The sequence below is a fragment of the Schistocerca piceifrons genome, chromosome 1, assembly GCF_021461385.2.
Source record: "Schistocerca piceifrons isolate TAMUIC-IGC-003096 chromosome 1, iqSchPice1.1, whole genome shotgun sequence".
In the NCBI taxonomy this organism is placed as follows: domain Eukaryota; kingdom Metazoa; phylum Arthropoda; class Insecta; order Orthoptera; family Acrididae; genus Schistocerca; species Schistocerca piceifrons.
This window is the reverse complement of record NC_060138.1, coordinates 915,351,709-915,372,542: the sequence shown is the minus strand read 5'-3', so window position 1 is coordinate 915,372,542 and position 20,834 is coordinate 915,351,709. Positions and strand designations below refer to the sequence as shown.

The 20,834-nt window shown below is 34.6% G+C and overlaps 1 protein-coding gene across 5 annotated transcripts in view; it reads left to right on the top strand.

Annotated features, from left to right (window-relative positions):
* LOC124717089 (calcium-transporting ATPase sarcoplasmic/endoplasmic reticulum type) overlaps window positions 1–20,241 on the top strand; it is a 93,996-nt gene extending 73,755 nt beyond the window's left edge. For 2 of the 5 annotated variants that reach the window (XM_047243795.1, XM_047243802.1), the window contains exons 15-19: window positions 303–438; window positions 1,217–1,369; window positions 3,721–3,854; window positions 3,939–4,056; window positions 7,171–9,423. In XM_047243795.1, the coding sequence (XP_047099751.1) occupies window positions 303–438; window positions 1,217–1,369; window positions 3,721–3,854; window positions 3,939–4,056; window positions 7,171–7,371 (742 nt within the window). In that variant the 3' untranslated portion in view covers window positions 7,372–9,423. Of the gene's footprint in view, window positions 1–302; window positions 439–1,216; window positions 1,370–3,720; window positions 3,855–3,938; window positions 4,057–7,170; window positions 9,424–16,445; window positions 16,511–18,407; window positions 18,883–18,939 lie in introns of those variants that run through there. The other 3 variants (XR_007005708.1, XM_047243808.1, XM_047243817.1) reach the window with 3 other exon arrangements.
* The last annotated feature ends 593 nt before the right edge of the window (window positions 20,242–20,834 follow it).

The window sequence follows — 20,834 nt, the reverse complement described above, 5'->3', positions numbered from 1 at the left end:
GAAGCTTAAGGTTATTTTATTAACAGATTTCATTTTTTTCTGTCCGCAATAAGTTCACTGTTTTTATACACACACAATCAGAGAGCAATACCTGTAAGAATAAACGACTACTTACAATCTGCATGGTTACTTTTGGTTTTCATACTAGGAATCTCTCTTCACCAAATCTAATCCCATTACCATGATGATATTCATTACAGGTGAATGTTTTTTTATAGCTGGATAAATTGTAGTATTTTTGTTTGCTTGTAAATGATCACCACATTGCATTCAGATTACAAATGAAACCGATCTATTCACAGTATCTTCTTGACTGCTGCCCTTGGGCTTCCTGAAGCACTCATTCCTGTTCAGCTGCTGTGGGTCAATCTGGTTACTGATGGTCTTCCAGCTACAGCACTGGGATTCAACCCACCTGATCTTGACATCATGAACAAGGTATGGGCATTACTAGCAGAGATAATTTTTTTTATATTATTGTTAGTTACTCATATGTATTTATGTACTTGTATGTATATAACAAGCACAGCCATCTGTAGTGTCACAGATGACAAATTTGCCACCAGTCACTATGTAAAGTTTTGGTTATTTACGAACCTCTGATAGTAGTCATTGATGAATTACATAAACTAAACATACCACGGTTGGTAAACACTGAGACATTTAGTGTCTCAGCATTGTAACTGTGCTGTGCTCATCTCAGATATATAATTGTAATGCAGACAGATAAACATATAGGATCTGTTGTAAAAATTGTATCCCCACTCTACAATGAAAATAGAATAAATAAATAAAAAAAATTAAAAAAAACTGTTCGAGACTCATCCAATTGGTATTTGTAATATCGTGCTGTTCTGGGTAGACTGAATAGTCCTAAGAAATGATATGTCCATTCTTCTTAAACATGGTAAGAAATAAGTTTTTGTAGAACACATTGTAACGAGAGATCACAGCATGTTCGTGCAGCTTATTGTGTAACTTAATAGTAAGATACAGCAGTAACTTGCATTGGAAAGACTTGGATTCGTACATTTAATTTCTTTACGGAGAACCAGAAGTACAATCAGGAGTTTAATGCCTTAAAACAGCAACAAAGAAAAAATATCTACTAATTATAGTTAAGCTGTTTGTGTGTGTGTGTGTGTGTGTGTGTGTGTGTGTGTGTGTGTCAAAACATGAACCCAAATTATTACAAATGTTTAATGCCATTTTACAGCCACCTCGCAAGAGTGATGAGGGTTTGATCTCTGGATGGCTGTTCTTCCGCTACATGGCAATTGGTGGCTATGTGGGTGCTGCGACTGTCGGTGCTGCTGCGTGGTGGTTCATGTATTCTCCTAATGGCCCCCAGCTCTCTTACTACCAAGTTGTAAGTTGAAGTTACTTGCTTTCTATCTCATGCAAGTTAGTGTTGGGTACCTGTCTCTTTACAGTCTTAATCTCTCTTATAAATAACTTGTGATGGTTGCAAAGATCTACAGAAGTTCATGATCTGAAAATTCTCCCTAAACAGGCACACCTTTTTTTACTCAGTCATTGCTCTGCTGACACTTCCAACCTATTTCGAAAAGTGTAAATGTTACCATGATGAGGAGATATATGTGAAATTGTTTTGACAAACCATTATAAGAGTTCAGTTGGAGAAATTTCACAATATTCTTGCCAGGCTTGAATTAATGCCAAGCTGTGATTTTTTTTTTTTTTTTTTTTTTATTTTTTTTTTTTTTTTTTTTTTTTTTTTTTTTTTTTTTTTTAGTGTGTTATAAGTGGTCCTGAAGTAAGTAATAATCCAGTGTTCACTCATATTGTTTGATAATGAAATATTTGTTTTCAATATTTTCTTCTATAAGAAGCTGTGCTTGTTAATTTTATAACCATAAACTCGATACATAGTTACACAATACCAGGATAGACAACACTGACTCACCGTTCGCCAGAGGTGACAAATGAATGGCAGATACAAGCAATAAATTAATTTATAAATACAGTGAAACCCCTTTTTTACACTTTTAAAGGGACTTCAAAAAAAGTTGTAAAATGTGGTAAATAACGTTTTAAGCCGTAAGTTATGTACAGGTTATCCCCTTACATTTTTTCATTTTATGTGTGATATATGTAGATAACAAGCATCAAAAGACTTGTCAGGGACTTTTTTATTATCTAATAAAGGTTTATTATCCAATATAAACTGCTGATGTAACTGGCACTGATAACTGTCTGGGAAGTAGGAACATTTGACTCAATTTCATTCATCATAATCGATGTTCCTGAAATTCTGCAGCTGTCATTCATTATGTAAATAATGAAATACTGCACTAGCTATGTATTTTTTTCATGCATAGCATGACACGTTTTGAGAATTTTTTCTCATTGTCAAGTGCAAATATATATACAAGTATTTTGTAAGGGGTTTGAAATGCGTTATTCTGCATCTCTTGCACTAGTCGTCTTTTTGAGGATATCAGGAACTGTGCCTCTTCGGTTATGTGGGAAAATGCACACACACACACACACACACACTGTTTGTATGTGTAATATCGCAAAAAAAAATACATTCGTAAATGCTGCACTTGACAGGAAGAATAAATTCTCAAAACACATTTTGCTCAGCATGATAAAAGTACATAACAGTTGCTGTATTTAAACTAAACATTTGAGCAACGCACAGTGAATGATGGCGTCAACTAGCACTAAACACTGAAACACGCTAAATATGGTTCGACAACGGACAAAGGTGTCTCAATGATCACAACAGTCGCGAAACTGCATTTGCATAGTAGAGAGAGTTTGGAAATCTTTGTGATTGGTTATGATACCCTTATTGGAACAAACCTAGCTACTCCCATCAGCCACCACGCCAAGTATAGCTAGGCAGCGGCGAGAGATACGGCATGAAGTGTCCCAACTGTTACATGTTTACAAGTTAAAATCCACTGAGTAGAGTGCCCAGGTGTCAAGAAACTCAACCACGTAATATTTGTAAACACTCCTGGACAGCCAACATTATGCCAGTGGTTTTTTTTTTTTTTTTTTTTCCATGAAAAATTTTTTGTAACGCATGAATCGCGGGAATGATCAATTCGTTGACGCAAAATCGGGTGCAAATTAACATTGTGGACATAGGAAATTTGACAGGAACAATAAAAAATTGCCGTAAACAGCGGGAAAACGTTAATTCTGGGAACGTAAAAGCGGGATTATACTGTACATCTTAAGGACAAATATTTCTACTGCATGCTTATATTGCTGGGGTTCCCAAACATTTACTCCATTTTGAGAATCCTGATATAATACTTTGTGTATTTTGAAGATTAATACTACTTTTAAAAAATGAGAAAAACTTGTTGTTTTCAGTGATGACTTTAATTTTAAATCATTAGTAACAACACAGGAAAAAAAAAAGATGCCAGGATATTAAGTTTTTTGCAGAGCAGTTATTCACTTCCTATGGAACACGATTGTTCCACAGAGCACACGTTGTGAAACCTTGTTGTATTGAAGCTGTGAATTGAGTTTGGTTTAATATAATGGAAGTACATTTTCTTTATTGTCTTCTGAAATGCATTAACTTCATCTTTTTTATCCCTTCAGAAATTGTGCGTGTATTTCCTGAAAGGATTTAAGACAGGTTCTCAAATGATGAATGTTATGTAGAGGAAGTTTAGCCTTAGAGCGTTTAGAAGTTTATCACTATCAGAAACAAGTGTTACTCCATTGCAGACTCACCATTTGGCTTGCATTGGAGGTGGTGATGATTTCAAGGGTGTTGACTGCAAGCTTTTTAATGACCCACACCCAATGACAATGGCCTTGTCAGTTCTTGTCACAATTGAAATGCTCAACGCAATGAACAGGTATGTTTTATTACAGCTCCTATTTCTGTTACCTATATAACAGGCAAATAGATTTTGATGTTTGACACTTTACTTGAATTGCAGTTTATCAGAGAACCAGTCCCTAGTCGTAATGCCTCCATGGTCCAACATTTGGCTGATGGCTTCCATGGCCCTGTCTTTTACGCTTCACTTCGTCATTCTTTACGTTGAAATTTTGTCTGTAAGTATGATAAATATTTAGCATATGTTTATAAAATAAAAACCCTTTGTTCCTAATAATGAAGTGGATTAACTACCATGACTACTAATAATTCTAGCAGTTACCATAATGTCATTGTTGTGGAAATAAGAGGTTGTAAAGGTGGGCAGGGCTTTCAAGTGATGATAGTGGCCCACATAGGTGTTATTGCTTAGAAGTGACAGGGTTACTCACATTATCCTTAATCATAGCTTATTGTTCATGGATAGAGCAAGAACAGTAAACTGCCAAGAGTAGTTTGAGTTGGGGCACTAAAAGCTTTTTGCATTAACTGAGAGAAGTAATTGCAAATCAGTGAGAAGAGACATTGTCCACCATCCAGATGAAGTGGAGAGGAAATGGAATAACTGCTGAAGTTGACAAAAGACTAAGATAGTGTTATGATGCTGTGAGACTTAAAAGCTATTCTGAGATGCACATCGCCTCCGCTGCAGCAGGTGAAATTAACTGAGGATATGCAAAATAGGACTAATGTTTAACAATGCACACATTATTAGTTGTCCCAGGAAGGAAATACATCTGCAAAATTGGAAAGATTTAGGCTGCACTAAATCATAGTGAAGCAAAATCGCAAGAACTAAACTGCAATTACAACTGCTGTGTATCTGGCATCGGTAGTGATTGCAAATAGTTTTGACGAAGTGCAACTTGAAGCACAAGGAATTTAAGCATGTAATACAGGATGGGGCACAAGCTGGGGAGAATGAAAGACAAAGTACTGACCCAGGAGGTCCATTGGCATGACACTCTTCTTTAGCGCAGATGAAACAAGGAGATTGTAGGCAGCAATGTTATCTAAGAGGAAATGGTAACCTAAGAAATCTTGAGTGGCTAATAAAAATAATGATCTATAAAAATACTGGGTAAAGAGATAAGTGCGGATGGAGGTGTAATGAAGTGTAATGAAGCAAAAATATAGACTTTGGAGAAAAAATTAGATGAGGTTTTTAACAATAGGAGGAATCGCATCAAGTTTCTACCAAAAGTGAAATTTCCCTTTTATTGACACTCTGAAAAGCATTTGACTGCATAAACTTCACAGTAATTACTGTTTTCTTCTCCACTTTGATTATCCTCATCTCAGTTAGTTAGATTAGAAAGAAATCCAAGAACCAGATTGACACGAATGATTTGATATCAGTGGTGGAAAGAACTGGAATGCTTATTCACCTTTCAGTATTTTTCATAGAATTGGCTTCATTAGAGTTTATAAACTGTAGGTCAAGTTTTATACAATAATGAGTTACACACATGGTCACAGAAAATAACAGGCTTATGTAAGAAGCAAAAGGTTTTCTTAATCACTGAGGAAAAATGTATAATGATCTGTTTCTAGGAATTCATTTGAATTGAATTCATTATAATTTAGGCATATATGCATGATAGGCAGAGACAGTTTAAGGCCCAAACAATACAAGCAGCTGTTTGGTGTGCCTATCATGCCCAAGTGCAAAATTTGTAAATAGGGTGTATCATTAGTAATGAAAACTGAAATGAGTGAAAGTATACAACAATAGAAGCGTGGTTAGAGTAAACATGAGTCAGCAAACTAGCTATTTACAAAATAATTGTGATAGTGTGAATACGAGCTGCCACTGACTTCAGTTTGAAATATTGTACTCGTTAGTATAAGTGTATTTGAGATGTAAACTTTCTGATTAAATTTTCGTTTAAGAGGGCTGAAATTTCACCCAGGGCCTACCTCTACAAGAAGTACAATAATACTTAAGCACTTAATGTGTTACAAGATAGTGATTAGTTTTCTTCCTGCAAAACCTACAACCTGGACATTGGAATAGATCAGTATAAATTTAAAAGATTTGTGTATTTATCACTTTTTGATGTCAGAGAAATAAGTTGTGACCTATATAATTAAAAAGTCCCTTTGCTAAAAGAAAAGAAAAGAAAAGATACAGGAATTTTATATTTTCACTTTTTCCACTCAGTTTAATAAGCAGAACATTTTTATCAAAGCTATAACAATGTAATACTTCTAGTTCTTTCTGCTTCCACTGAAAACGTTTTCAGTCTCAAGAAATGGAAACGAATTTTTTCTTGTAATATTTAGCATTGCAGTAATATTCAAGAATTTATTTCTATTGCGATGAATGCCGCTGTATAACTTATTTTTAAAAAGAAAACACAACCCCTTTTCACAATGTTAGATAACCAGGAGCCTAATGAAAGGCAACAAATTCGCGAGGGAGGGTCACCAAATTGTGTCACTTGTTCGGAAAAATGTCCTCAAATGAGCCCTGGTGATATTGTATGAGCTTGGAATGTTAATTTAGTGACAACTTCCCTTTGTAAATAGTTATTGTTATTAGGGCTTAAAATAAGTCTTGAGGAAGGCCAGTTCTATAAGTAAATGTTACTGGTATTGTGCACATCATATCTCATATTGAATTTTTCCAAATTTTCTCTAGCATACTGAGACTTTTAAAGTACTTTCTGTAGAACCTGGTGGGTGCTAATCCTAATAGATATCTGATTGCTCTCTTTCTTCTGCCATCTGAAAATACATTTAAGTCTTGTTTAATTACCCAAAAGCAATATTCCGTACTGCAGGTGGAAATTGAAGAAAGCAGAATACAAGTGGAGTTACAAATATCTGCTCATCCTGTTTCTTAATTTATGCAGTTAAAAAACAGAGGGGAGTTGGCTGCGCAGATAATTTGTATTTCTTTGCCAAGAGATCTTCTAATATAAGACAAGGGAACCATAGGAACAATGTTACAGGTTTTCACTTGATAGAAATTAAACAGCAAGGAAATGTTTTGCAGGGTCATAGACTTAAAAAAAAAAGTAGTGGAAACATTTTGCCTTGAAAACAGTAATTAAGTTCATAACTGCATAATATAATCATGGAATCAATTGTTTGAAAACTAATGAAACAATTAATGATGTTGAAAATTATGATACAGAGTTTATGTATCTAGATTATGTAGCTCAGAACAAACCCAAGTTGGTTGTTTTTTAATTGAAGAAAACTATTAAAATCTACAGTAAATATGTACTGTATTTATCAATATAATTGAAATACTCACTAAATATATAATTTTTTTTTTCTCTTAGACTGTCTTCCAGGTGACGCCACTGTCAGTTGAAGAGTGGATAACAGTATTGAAGTTTTCCATTCCAGTCGTTCTTCTTGATGAAATGCTCAAGTTTGTCGCCAGAAAGTTCACAGATGGTGAGAACCCCTTCTTAACCATGCACTGGATTGTTCTTATGTGGGGGGTGTTCTTTGGTTTGTTATATATATCCCCGATTTAAAAATCCATTGAGTGATTGATTTTTAACTATCCAAAACCCTTTTATTCAACTTTACCCCCAACACCATGGATTGCTTGAACACTAATTTACAAAGCATGTGACATGTAGAATGCAAAAGTGATTCACTGTGTTATTTTGAAAAATGGTGGAAGTCGAGTGAATATGTTTATTGTCCATTGCGCTGTTGGGGGATGAAGAGATTAGGGAGAAAGCGTGTGCTGTAGATTGTGCCACTGAGTTTGAAAGCTCAGAGTGAAATCAGCTGGGATCAATGCATTTTTGCCCTTACAGTGAACAGTACAAAAGCCCAGAATTTTGTAGGTTATTTTGTACAGTGTGTAGTGACATCGCTGAAGTGCGTTTTTGATACATTGTCCCCGTTGCATTTGTCAAGTGTAATGGATTTTTTTTGTAACTGTAGATATGTGCCTTTTTTAAAACCCAAGCATCTTTTTTGTGGAAAGAGTATTTTTTACATCTGGATGCTTCCCCATTTTTTAAAAAGGTTGCTGTAAGCTCTTAATTTGTGCTAAGTTATGTGCAGTACTTAAAGAATGGGATCAGATATGTGAACTTGGTTTAAACCTGTGACAATAATTACTGTTCAGGAAAGGGTGGTGAGCGTTTGTTTTGATCTGTATGTATAAGCACAGTAACGAGCTTCCTAGTTTTTTTATGGTCTTAAGTTGGTAACTAACATTGCACTGATTGCTAAGTTGCCAAGAATCTCGTGACACGTTGTGAATAGTCTTATCAGTGCTGCAGTATAATTTTATTTATTGTGTAGTTATAAGATTTGGCTGATGAAGAATTATTTATTTATTTAGAAATTGTCTTAGAGGGTACTTTATTTCTCATGTTTGTATCTGAGAAGCAGCAGTTATTTTTTAAAAAAAGGAAATATTAGAATAATTGGGAGATCATCAGTCACTTGGTTACCTATGTAAAGCAAATCTACGTCAACACATTGTTTAAATCCGTGCCTTATATTTAGTAAGTAATAACTTTTATGTTTTATATCAAGAGATCATTGTTTACTTCATGATGCAGGTATATCGAGGTCAAATTGGAACAAGAATTTATTAGTTTGGGTCAAGAAGTCAAAAAGTAAAAGTGCATAAGTCTACATGGATCTTTCAAAAGCCTCAGCATATAAACTTCATTTTGCCTGTTTTATTGCTTTCATCCACAACCATCTTTCCCACCTGCAAGAAGCACTTAAGTTATGGGGCAAATACAGACTGCTGCTTGATTTGTTCTGCGTCCTTTACCTTTGCATGCGGCACCTGAAACCTGCTAATCCTATGGCACTTCTTCCTATATTGAAGACTAGTATGGACTGAGTGCTACAAGAAAAAAAAATTGTTTTGCTTTTAACGTTAATGAACAGTTAATTATTGTGCATGGTGATTTTTTAAAGCGCAACAAAATGGTAATATTAAAATCAATTTTGAGTTTTCTTTGCAATTTATCTCCCAAAAAATGCAGGTAACAAGTGATTTGAGTGTGAATTATGAATTTTGGAAAGACAAAATTTATTTATGCTGCATGATGATTAAATTATTTATGAAATCAGAAAAGAAGTGTTTAGGTGGTTGTTATTTGGGTGTTGATCATCGGGCAAGACTCGGACTTTTGTAAGTATGATTTTTGTGTGTATCTGTGTGAGAAAGACATTAAATCTGCAGTCCTTGAAAGGATTTGCTAGACAACATAGTATTAATTCTTGTGATCGAGGTGTCCTGGACCCTGTCCTAAAAATGTGATCAGTCTGCTCACAAACTACTTTACTGAAAAAAAGGAGAATTTAAATGGGTAGAGTATGTTGCATTTCCATCTCTTCCAGTTGTGTATGATGGTTTCTGTAAGTAGTATACATAAGAGCAAAATGACTTATTGTCGTTTGTATGTTCCCTTCATTTCGAACTGGTGTGTACCGTACACGAGTTGACAAATTATCAGAAATTGGAATCCAATGCCATGTACATATTTCATAATGTAATTGTGAACCTTGTTACAAAGAAACTGTTACTAATAAACAGATATTTTAAATGTGTTGTGTTTGATGAATGCCTTATATTAGTTTTGTGCCTATTCCCATTCCTTTTAATATCCATGCAAAAATGATCACTGCCTTAAGAAAGAACTCCTTAATAATTCAAATGGTACTGAGAAACATACGTGATGCTGTAGGCAATTTCCATCAATTCAATATAACATTTCTCCTCCTCTCTGTTTTTCGAAGTTGATGCCTGTTATATTTGCTGCCTCACTAGAGCTTACTACAGTAATTCCTCAGTAGAATTTGGTATCAGTCTTGGGGATTAGTTGAATGAATTACACGGCATTAAAATGCTGTACACACAGATAAATTTTGATCACCACCAAAAACCAGGTAGCACAATTATAACCAGCATCTCTCTCTTTCTTCCCCTTCCCCTGTCCAGTCTAAGACAGTTCTCATTTTCTAAAGTTGAGCAGTTAATTGTATCATAGCTTCCTTTTACATTTCATTGTAGAACTGATCAAGTGGAGGAAGCAGTCAATTTTCGATACTATGAGTCCTGTCTGTTAATTGGTCCTTGGTGTTTTCCTTAAAGTTTAGATTTTGTGCTACCAAAAGATGGTAACACAACAGTTTCTATATTATAGCCTACCTTGGGCTTCCATACGAATTAATTTCTCTTCCTATCTAAATGTCTTCGGCAGGTTTTCATTTGAATTGTATTCTAAAAGTTATTCTGTCGTGTAGTATGAGACTTCTAACTTACTACATTACTAGCATCTTGTATGTTTCTCTCTGCTATTTTCATCACACTTACAATGTAATTTGGACTTTTAATTCGTTTTACAAATTGTATTCTCTCCGAGTTGCAAGTGGTAATATTTAATTGGCCAAGAAAACTTTCAACGATCTTGATTACAATAAAAATACAATTTTATTGTAACTCAAGCTGATAATTATTTGGTTCTGATACAGTTAGAATATGATTACTGGAAGTGAATCATTTTTGCCACAGTTTTTAACAAAAAGCATGTACTTGAATGTAATCCTGAATTATTTTAAAACATTACTTAACACATTTCATTATTCCTGTAGAATTATAAGCATGAACTGCAACATCCCTTACCAAATTTTAATGCAGTTCTTTAAAACATTCCTCACACTACAGAGTAGAAAAATAACTTATGTCAAAGGGAATTTGAAGAAAAAACACTTAAATTTTCCAGTTATCATATGTATTTTATTGGCTAAAAAATCGGAAATGTGACTATAAAAATGTATGGGGTAATATAGGTTCCAGTGAGAGATGAATGTTAAGAAATATTTGAGTTTTTTAAATGCTCAGTACTCTGTGCAGTTTCCAGATTCTATCTGATTATTTGTGCTTTTATAAACCTTGGGCGCTGTCTGATGGCAGATTTTCATTTAGGAATATATCTTTCCTTAGACTTTTTATCATATTTTGTTAATATCAATGGCCAGCATTCGTAAGACCACTTTCTGTAGCTAGAAACACTGTCCTTGTACACATGTCTCTGTTGCATATTTTATTAAAAATATACTGTTCAGTCATATTATTGTTAACTTTTGGGATTTAATTGATTCTTACATGAATCCTTTCAATGCTCTGACAATTTTCATTTTTGATTCACATTAGAGACATCGTGATCACCAACAGAATATTTAAAAAGTTTTGAAAGGATACTGAAATTCAAATGTGATGTTCTGGCATATACCATGATACAGAATGTAAATGTTTTCAAGCAATAAAAATCTTGCTTAATGAATATTTCCTGGGTCATGGAAAGATACTTCATGAAATGAAGCTTCAACAAGAGACTCTGCAGTTCTAGAAATTTAGTATAATCTTTTCTAGGCTGCTGTTTTTTGAAAATATCTCAAACAGAATCTGAGATTCATTCATGTCAGTTTTCACCACATGTTGCTTGACCATTTCCTGCTAAACTCTGGTTGAGATTTCGTTAACACCGCTTGCAGACAGACTTCCCCCAAGATTGATATAGTGAGAGCTGTGTGTTCACAGCCCATCTTTCCATGAAACATTTCTGAAAATAATTACATCTAATGTATGCCTGCAAAATAAATACAAGAGGTCTTTATCAAAAAGCTTTTCAGTCAGAACACACACACACACACACACACACACACACACACACACACACACACACACACACACACACACACACCTCTAAAAGTGCCTGCATTTGATTGAGTTGTCAAAAACTAATACCTCCTATTTTCTGTTAAATGACCAAAACAAGTGGTTTTTTCCCTTTCATTTTCAAATACATTTGTGTATAAGATGTATGTCAAAAGTACATACATATATGTTACTGAATGCTGAATCACATGTTCATTTCATTCTTTCCTCTTCATGGCTGTTTCTGCTCACTCGCTTTCTCAAATAACTGGTGATCAGTTCCATGCATCAACTTTGGCCCTTTTTCCAGGTGTTAACTGATGAAAATCTAGCATCTGCATAGTAATGAACTTCATAACTTACCATGTGCTATGTCTGCAAGTTTCTGTTTGTTTATGAACCTCCAGTGACCATCCAGCATAATTTCGCAGTTGCTTCCATTGTTGATACAGAGCTTGTAATTTTGGTATGCAGTTTCACAGCCCCTGTTACAGATGCATACTTTCTCCAAAAAAATCATCACTTTTCACACACGCAGTGAGGTACTTTGATGTACAGTTAACTTACACATTTGCAAATTTTAAATGTTTGTTTGACAGATGATTGTTCACCTCCATTTGTTTCATGTGTATAGTACCTAAGAAAGATCAAACAGTGGAAAATCCAGAATGGAATAGTGACAATATTATGAAAAGAATAATTTCTTCACCACATAGTGGAGATGTTGCATCCCAGATAGACACAACAAAAGACTGTAATACCTAAGTAAACAAGTTATCTCCTGTAAAAGACATGAAGACGAAAACATTGCTTATGCCACTATTGTTACATTCCCACAAAAGTGTGAGAAGGCTGGGGTGAATCACTTTTGTTTGTGAAAAGCAACAACTTTCAGTGCCCTCTCTCTCTCTCTCTCTCTCTCTCTCTCTCTCTCTCTCTCTCTCTCTCTCTCTCCATGTCCTGTGTTCATTGACCCTTGATGTAATTCAACAGATGTGAGCTACGAGATAAGAATGCAATCAGTTAATTTAGATGAAGTAAACAACAGGTCTATATCAAGTAATAAAAGAGAAATAATATTTTGTGAAGTTGATGGTTTTATTTTTTCCCTAATTTTCCAGTTCTGAAGGCCCAGGACAACCCTTTCCCTTTATCCTACTGACCCCAAATGTCACACAACCAATTTTTACATAAAACTGAACCATTCAGGAGGAACCTGTGAACATTTTAGCAAAAAATTTGAGAAGCATCTTATAAGAGCTAACCGTAAAATACATACACATGCTCAAAATATTAAGGGTTGCAAAAACTTGATGATATCGGAATATGGGTTAATCTCATCATAGTTTATCAAATAGTCGGTATATTGAAGGAATAGAATTTTTTTTAAAATTCAGATAGCATGTATAAATTTGCAAAACAAAAGACTGTATAAGTGGGTGATATTAAGAGAAACAGCATAGTTGTATCATTATGCTTGTATTTTGAGGTACAAGCGTTGAGTTGCACATCAAAGGCAAACACAAGCACCTGACTATTGACACAACTTTAATAGTAGGTGCAGTACTGGCCTGCAGCTGTGAATGTTTCCTGGGAGTTCTCTGTTATGTAATCCACAGATATCAACAAACCATGAAAATGTTTGTCATCTGTTTTAAATTATCAAAGAAAACTTAAGGGATACATTGTGTGTAGAATGAGATGTACTGTTTCAAAAATTTGTGTGTTGATGCCTAGTAAATACAGCAAAATAGTAGTTATATATTACCTTTCTGCACCATTAAAATGTCATGATTAGATCATAATGCCAAAACATCATATGTTTATTATAGAGAGAGTAGGGTGTCAGAATAGTTATTTCCAGAAAATACTGAATTTATTAAAAAATGACTTTTTAATCTTGTTACAGTTTAAAAATGAAGAAAGTGTCCCCAATATTGGTGTGGCTTCTCTGCAAGTAGGAGATTGCCTGTGATTCAGAAACAGGCTGCTGTATAATTACTATGGTTTTTAACAAACCTATTACAACTTTTTCTAGGGGAAGGTGCTGTTGCTATCAATTTCGAAATTTTTAATGTTTGCTGTTGTGAAATTATCTTTGAAACTGTAATTTACTCTGCAGAAACCTGCCCAGAAACAAGTAGTGTGTGAGTGGGAGGGTGGGTGGGTGGGTGACTGTCTACCTGGCTTACTGAAGTTATACTTCTTCTAATAGTAATTCTGACCTTGTTCAGAAAGGATCTTATTAAAAAAAAAAAAAAAAAAAAAAAAAAAAACTGAACGATTTTTAGTGAGTATATCACGAGAGAACCTAAAAATCCACTGGAAACAGCAGTTTTTGATCCTCTATACTAATTACACCAGCTCACTTTTACTAGTCCTTTAAAGCTGCATGTTTGTTCAATTTATGTGCCCTATTTCATGGTAATGCAGTAATTTCCCTTTCCCACAAATATATTTAGTTAAAAGGTGTTGAATGTTACACGGCCCAAGTTGTCATCAAACGGCAATACAGGACCAGCTTTATATGACATCACTGAGTTTTGGAGTTACTCATTGCCTTCTCAGAATAAAATATCATTCATAAAACAGGTGAGTGTCTTAATATATTATAAATAATAATTTAAACCAGGTGAGTCATGCTACAGATCATAGCATTTTTGATGTTATGTGCTATTTATGCATATTTTTAGAATGCTTGTAACATAAAACTTGAACGATTCGGCACTAGTTCTTCTGGAGACTGTTTCAAAAATAGATAAAATTTTTGTGACTTTCCATTTCAACATCTTAGTGCATAGCTTACTATTGAGATGACATTTTTAGTTGAGTTTCAAATATCTGAACAGTCTCTGAAATAAGGGAAAAATGTAAACAGAGGTCATGTTCTTTGTCTTTGGGGGTAGTTGAAACAGTGTCAGTACTTCAGTGACACTTAGGGGTTTAAATAGATATCACACAGTTGTGTAAGAGACCTGTAACAGAACAATCAGTGACTAATCCAAATCTTTCATTAAACAGCACAATACATTCCCCCTTTACTCTTTGGAGCTGGCATTCCCTTTGCCATCTGCCCACCTGTAAACTGTTTCATCCAACCACTTGCTGTAGTTAATGTGTAATCTGAACTACAGAGAAACTTTGTATTTGTCATACACATCAGATGCCACTTCAGATGGACATCACCATCTTGAGTGTCTTCTGGAGCTTTTTTATTACCAAATTGAAATATATTTTCTATCACATTGAAAGACAAACATTCCAGAGTAAATGTTGGCATGCTTTCTGCAAAATGTTGTCCTGTGGTAAATTGTAATGGGTATCCACATGACTAGTCTTCTGACATGTAGTGCTCTTAAATGAAGTCTTTTGTGCACAGATATGTCATACATAAATTAATCGCAATTTTTGATAAGACAGAAGTACAGTGGTTTATCTGACCACCTCAATGGGCGTCACATGCTTCCAGTCTGCCAATGGCTCTCCATTGTACTGTGGATGGCACATGATGCCTCAACATAGCGAAGTTACTCATCCATGGTGCCTTCTCTCTGCTCACAGCACTAACGGCAGTCCTAATCAGGTGTTCCATTTTCTGATGTGGTCGTATGATGTATACAGACTGACAATGCTGTTGATTTTTTTCATTTTCCAGAAATGAATGTGCTTCAGAACAACCTTGTACATGCCAGTCTAAGTAGAATCATACTTCTGCATGAAACCTTACTATCTTAACTTTCACACTTGTTTGTTCAATGTTCTCTTTGGACATCCTATGTGAACTCCAGCCCATGACATCTGTAATGTGCTACTATTATATTTTTAGAGAATGTCTTCAAATATTCAAATTTCAGATCACATAATTTATGAGTTCTACTTAATCGTGAATAGAAACTGTTGTATTTTGCTGCAGATGGACAAGCAGATTAATGTATAAACATAAAATATGAATTATTCAAGTTTTGATACACACAGATTTGCTTTGGGGAAGAAAGATACAAGCTGAGAAATTAACTTTCTTGAATTAAAAAATGATCTTACCATATTCTGAATGTCTGAGAGAGTTAGTGTAATGTAACAGCCAAACTCAAATGATGGTAATAATAATAACAACAACAATTACGTGACTATACATTGTTCATATATCTGTTTCCTCCAGTAATCTTTATTTTATCTGACCAGCTCTATATTGGAAAACTATCAAGACATTTTTCATGGATAACACATCATATACATGAATATAGTTGGAACACGTATGCATAAATCTTGAAGTTTCACAGAGAGTTCGTTTTTATTTTTGGGGCACTGATACATGCTTTTATTTTAGGGGTACTGATAGACTAACACAAGCACTAGCAGTATGAATCATGTATTGGTTTGACAATTTTTTGAAGAATTTCCTTGATTTATCACCCTAGCATGCATTTTAGAGAAATACATAGTTCTAAGGCACTAGAGAGAACTCAACTTTAAACAAGTTCAACCGACAGAACAGTAAGTTTATCATTTCTTTATTTTTGTGAAGTATTCTATGTGCTTTTGTGACAACAAAATTTAATATTGACTGTCTCCCATTTACTTTTTTATTTGGTGTTAGTTTGTGTCATGTGTAATGAATTGCAATTTTCTTCCCCATAAATTGAGACCCTTGATAGGTATACTTACTTAAGCAGAATGCAAAGTCTGTTTATCCATGATTACAGTGTAGACCATTGTACTGTACATACTGTCATGTGTATTCCTATGATACCCTAGCTTCCTTCCTAAGCAAACACACAATTTCTGTACCATCCTACTGTCTTAACCCATCTTCCAGCCTCTTCTTTCATTCTTAACCTACCTCTAAAAAATAATTCATTTCCCAAATTTCTTCTAATTAAAATTATTCTTTTTTTCCACATTATTCAGTGCTCCATTAAACTAAGGAGTTTAACCCAAATTCATCACCCCAGTGCCTTCATATGGAACCTTGTGTGAGTATAGACAACCTTTATGTTTCCAGTTTTGTACAGCTGCGTCCTGGTCTGCTCTGTGGAAAATAACATTTTCATTTGATTGTGTACTATGTACTCTGCTAACTGCTTTCTTTGCACAGTTTCCAGTCTGCAGGTGATGGCTGCAAGAATATGGAATAATTGTTTCAAGCGGGATCTGCATTTACTTGGATGAGGAGATGGAAACAATGACCATTTAAACTGAAAATGAGCTTGTGTGTATGAAGAAATAGTTTAGTGTTATATGATTAAAAATAACTCACTACTGGTGTTGATTTTCTGTTTACAGTTTTCCTCATAAAGTAATATGCAGTTCCTATGAGAGAGAACTATTAATTCAGTACTACTATGTGATTTCGATTATGCTTTCTATGTTGTTGTTTGGTATATATATTTAGAACATTAACTTCTCTCACTGTTAGTTCTTGTTCAGGTAGTTAGACAGCTATTATTCAAGGAAGTTTTGATATTATTATTTCGTAGATACAAATAATTCTTTTCATTAAGAGCAGCACTGTGAAGTTGATTCAGCATAACAAAATTTGTTACACACTGCATGGAGTATGTTGTACTCATGTTTACACATGTAAAAATAATTCAGCAAATAATGGGCTAGAGTAATGGATATTCCAGTTATTAGCACTGCAGAGAAATGGTATTTGTAATACTAGTACAAGATTGGGTTTAAGTGACAGGGGATAATACACAGGTGCTTATTAATTATGATGCTGCTACTGCTGCACACTAAGTAATGTACAAAGATAATCTAGTGTTTGTGTCATTAACAGATGAATGGTTTAAAAAGGTCATATTTTTTACATTTGTGCTTAGAAGCATGAGGAACATGATTCGGAGTTGTAGTTAAACAGTGAGGAGCTCTTGTAACTAATGCTGTATAAATGCAAGCTTCTTTCACATGGAAATCTTAAAGTAAAAGTTTCAAGCAGAAAACCTTATTTTAGTTAATATGCATTTGTATGAACACTCTTGCTGTTGTATGTATTATAGACAACAAGAATAGCAACTATCACATTTTTGCATGTAATTTGTATACTCAAAACAACTTTATGCTTACATCATCATCAAATGGCGCACATTTCACTAGGTATACGTAATAACTGCTCCCCCCCCCCCCCTCCCCCCCCCCCCCCCCCCCCCACACACACACACAGTGTCTCAGTGTGCTACATAAAAGTTAAAAGCAGGATACTGACTGCAGTGTTGCTGTGTGCCAAAGGAGAAATGGCAAAATTGTTGCATATTTGTACTAAAAAGTAAGATTTGGATCAAGTCTTTGTTGCTTATCTGAGATGTAATTTAAAATTTGTGTGACCTGTACACTGCAGTTGCTCTTATTCCTGTGTTAACATGACAACTTTCATTTCTTGTTCTTAAAAATCAGACAGAGAGAAACACACTGAAATAACTCTTAGTACTTTTAAACTCATAGCATTTATCATGTTTTACACAAAGTATGAGTAGTAACTGCAACTGCATATTTTTATTGCCAGTTGTGACATGTGATTAGCACAAGCTTTCCCCTCCCTACCACCCATCTTTGTATTAGATGAAAGTTTCATGTTTCAACCCCTAGTGGTTCATTACGTTTATGTACTTTTGAAATGTGTCTTGCCATTTGAAATGAATGTAAACCTTGTCTTGTAATGGGTATATAAACAAATTAATCGCTTAAAAATGACTAAAAGGCATTATTTCGGAGATTTGCATCACTGTAGCAGGCATATTGTACAGTTAATGTCGGTGTATAGCATCATGCTTCTGTCATACTGTCACTAATTCATCTGTAATGTGTTAATTATTTTCATTTGTCTTTGTATTGCGCACATTTCAAGAATTCACTTTTCTTGTTCCGCAGCAACCCCAGATGCAGTAGCTGACAAGTGGTGAGATTTAAGTAAAACAGTGCTATAAAATGGAAATCACTGGCAAATGAAAACACAAAAAATAAAACCAACCCTCAAAAAATAAGAAACTGAAAGTGAAAATATTCCAGATATGTTGTTCCCATTTGTAAAGCTCTTCAGTAGTTTCCCGAGATGCTGTTGAATATTAATATTATGTAATTTCTTTCTTCAAATTGCATCTCTCTGTGTTGCCAGCAAAAATCAACTGCAGCTAATATTTTCTCCATTACTCCGCTTTTGCAGTAGATACTCTTATCAACTGTTAATAGCATTTGCTTTTCTCAGCATTCAGCAGCAGCTGCAGCTAAGAATATAGCAAAATGACTTGAGTAGAACAGCTTTGTTTTTGCACTTGAAATATTTCATAATATGGCTTATAGTTAGTTGTAAGTTTTGCATAATACATGATTAGCTTAAACCTTCAAATTTAATATATCTTGTAGAAAATTTACTAACTCTTTTAATTTCTGTATTTTTTTGCAGTTGGTGAAGTTGTTGTAGACAAGTGGGCCTATTAAATTCGCAGTGCATACAGCGTCTAAACATGCTTTAAGCAAAACAGTGCTTTCTGCTAAAGAGATCTGTAACAAGCATATTCATTGTAGATTATAAAACAATTTTTTTTTGGAAACCCTTCACCATCATACTCAAGTTATAACCATGTCGGAAGTACAGCATATTAATTCTTCTGTTTCTGTACTAATATTCCGTAATTGTGAAACTAATTTGCTTTCTCAAGTCACCATGCTAATATCCGCTCTGCCTCAATTAATTGTGGGAACAACACTAACATGGTTCACTGTCTGTGTATTCAATTTATACATTCTTCCTGTTGTTCTCAGTCCTCGGCATCAGTTACAAGTGAAATACTGAGCATAAAGGGTGGTGCAGAGTGAGAGAGCCCTGGACAGGCTCGCTCACATAATTTCATAGTCACATTCGTGGAAGCCACTTTCCTGATTGTCCTATTACTTCTGCCATGGTTTTTGTGTAATTTTGTACAAAGAGAAGAAAATGCAGCAACACGAAGAAGATGAAATAATAATTCTCCATTATCTTCCTTGTATTGCACGAAGTAATCCATACGAAGACTACGTCTGGAATCTGTGATGGTGTGAATGAATCATAAAACCGTTCTTTTTAAAAGGAGGGTTAATGTGTTTAAGGTTGTATAAATTCAGAGAAACAAAGTTTGTAAATAAACAAATACTGAAATATATTTTGAAACCAAAGATGAATTGTGTAAACTTATACCAGAACGAAGTACCTGTGGAGTTTCGTGCTAATTTGGTCTATGGGCGAGAATCACAGATGCCTGTAGTGGACTGCAAACTTCATAAGAGTGGGAAAACCACCACACAAACTGTTGTCAGATTTTTACATATCATTACTTACATTAGTATTCATGCTGCTGGTTGGACATATTGTATATAAATATAACAAACATGTATACACTTTTTTGAGTGAATGAGTGTGTCAGTATAAATCTTGTTGGATGATGTGTGGGAGGTAAGACTTATGTACAATCATAAATATGTCATTGAACCATTAAATATCATCCATTTTACTATTTTAGGGAACAAGTGTGTTTATTTTTCTCGCCCATACTGTCCATTCTTCACTCCACAAATATTTGTTCATCTTGTTAAAGAAACTGCTGGACAGAACCCGCACTATTCTTTATCATATGGAAAGTCTGTTTCCCTTTGTTACATTTTGATAATGTGACATTGAGATTTTCATGTTTTGTACAATAAAATCCAAAAAATATAATAGTGATAAAGACTCTTGAGTTTTTTTATTGTATTGTCCCGTGTACCGTATCCATTTAATATAATGGTACACATGCATCCCAACAGCAGAAAAAACTTCATTCCAGGGATTCAACACAGAAGGTCAGTATGTATAAATCACTGCTGTTGACTGAGCTAAGCTATGTTATCCATAGTAAGCACTATACTAATCAATTGGATTTTGAAATGGAGTATTATAAGAGAATTATCTGCTAATTTAAAGGAAGTTTTGGAAGGTTAAAATGCAAAATGTGCTTGTTACTAAGCAGTGACCTTTTTCAATGGAGATGCACTGATTCATTCGCTCTTTTAATAATATTATTCAATATCATTTGCTGAAAGCTTCAGCTCTCACAATAAGGCTCCTTGTCTGAAGCACACAAGAGAATTAAAATATAGGCAAGGTAGTGAAGAAAGGAAAGTTGAAGCATGCCAGAACACCACTCTGGAAGTCCAGCATGTCCTGTCCCAGCTTAGATTGTTAGATGTGTGCTTGATTCTTCTGTAGTTTTTCTGTTTCTTTCCTTCCCTCTTCCAGTTTCTAACCCTGCCCCCAAGGTGCCCTATCTTGCATTTCTTATAGGA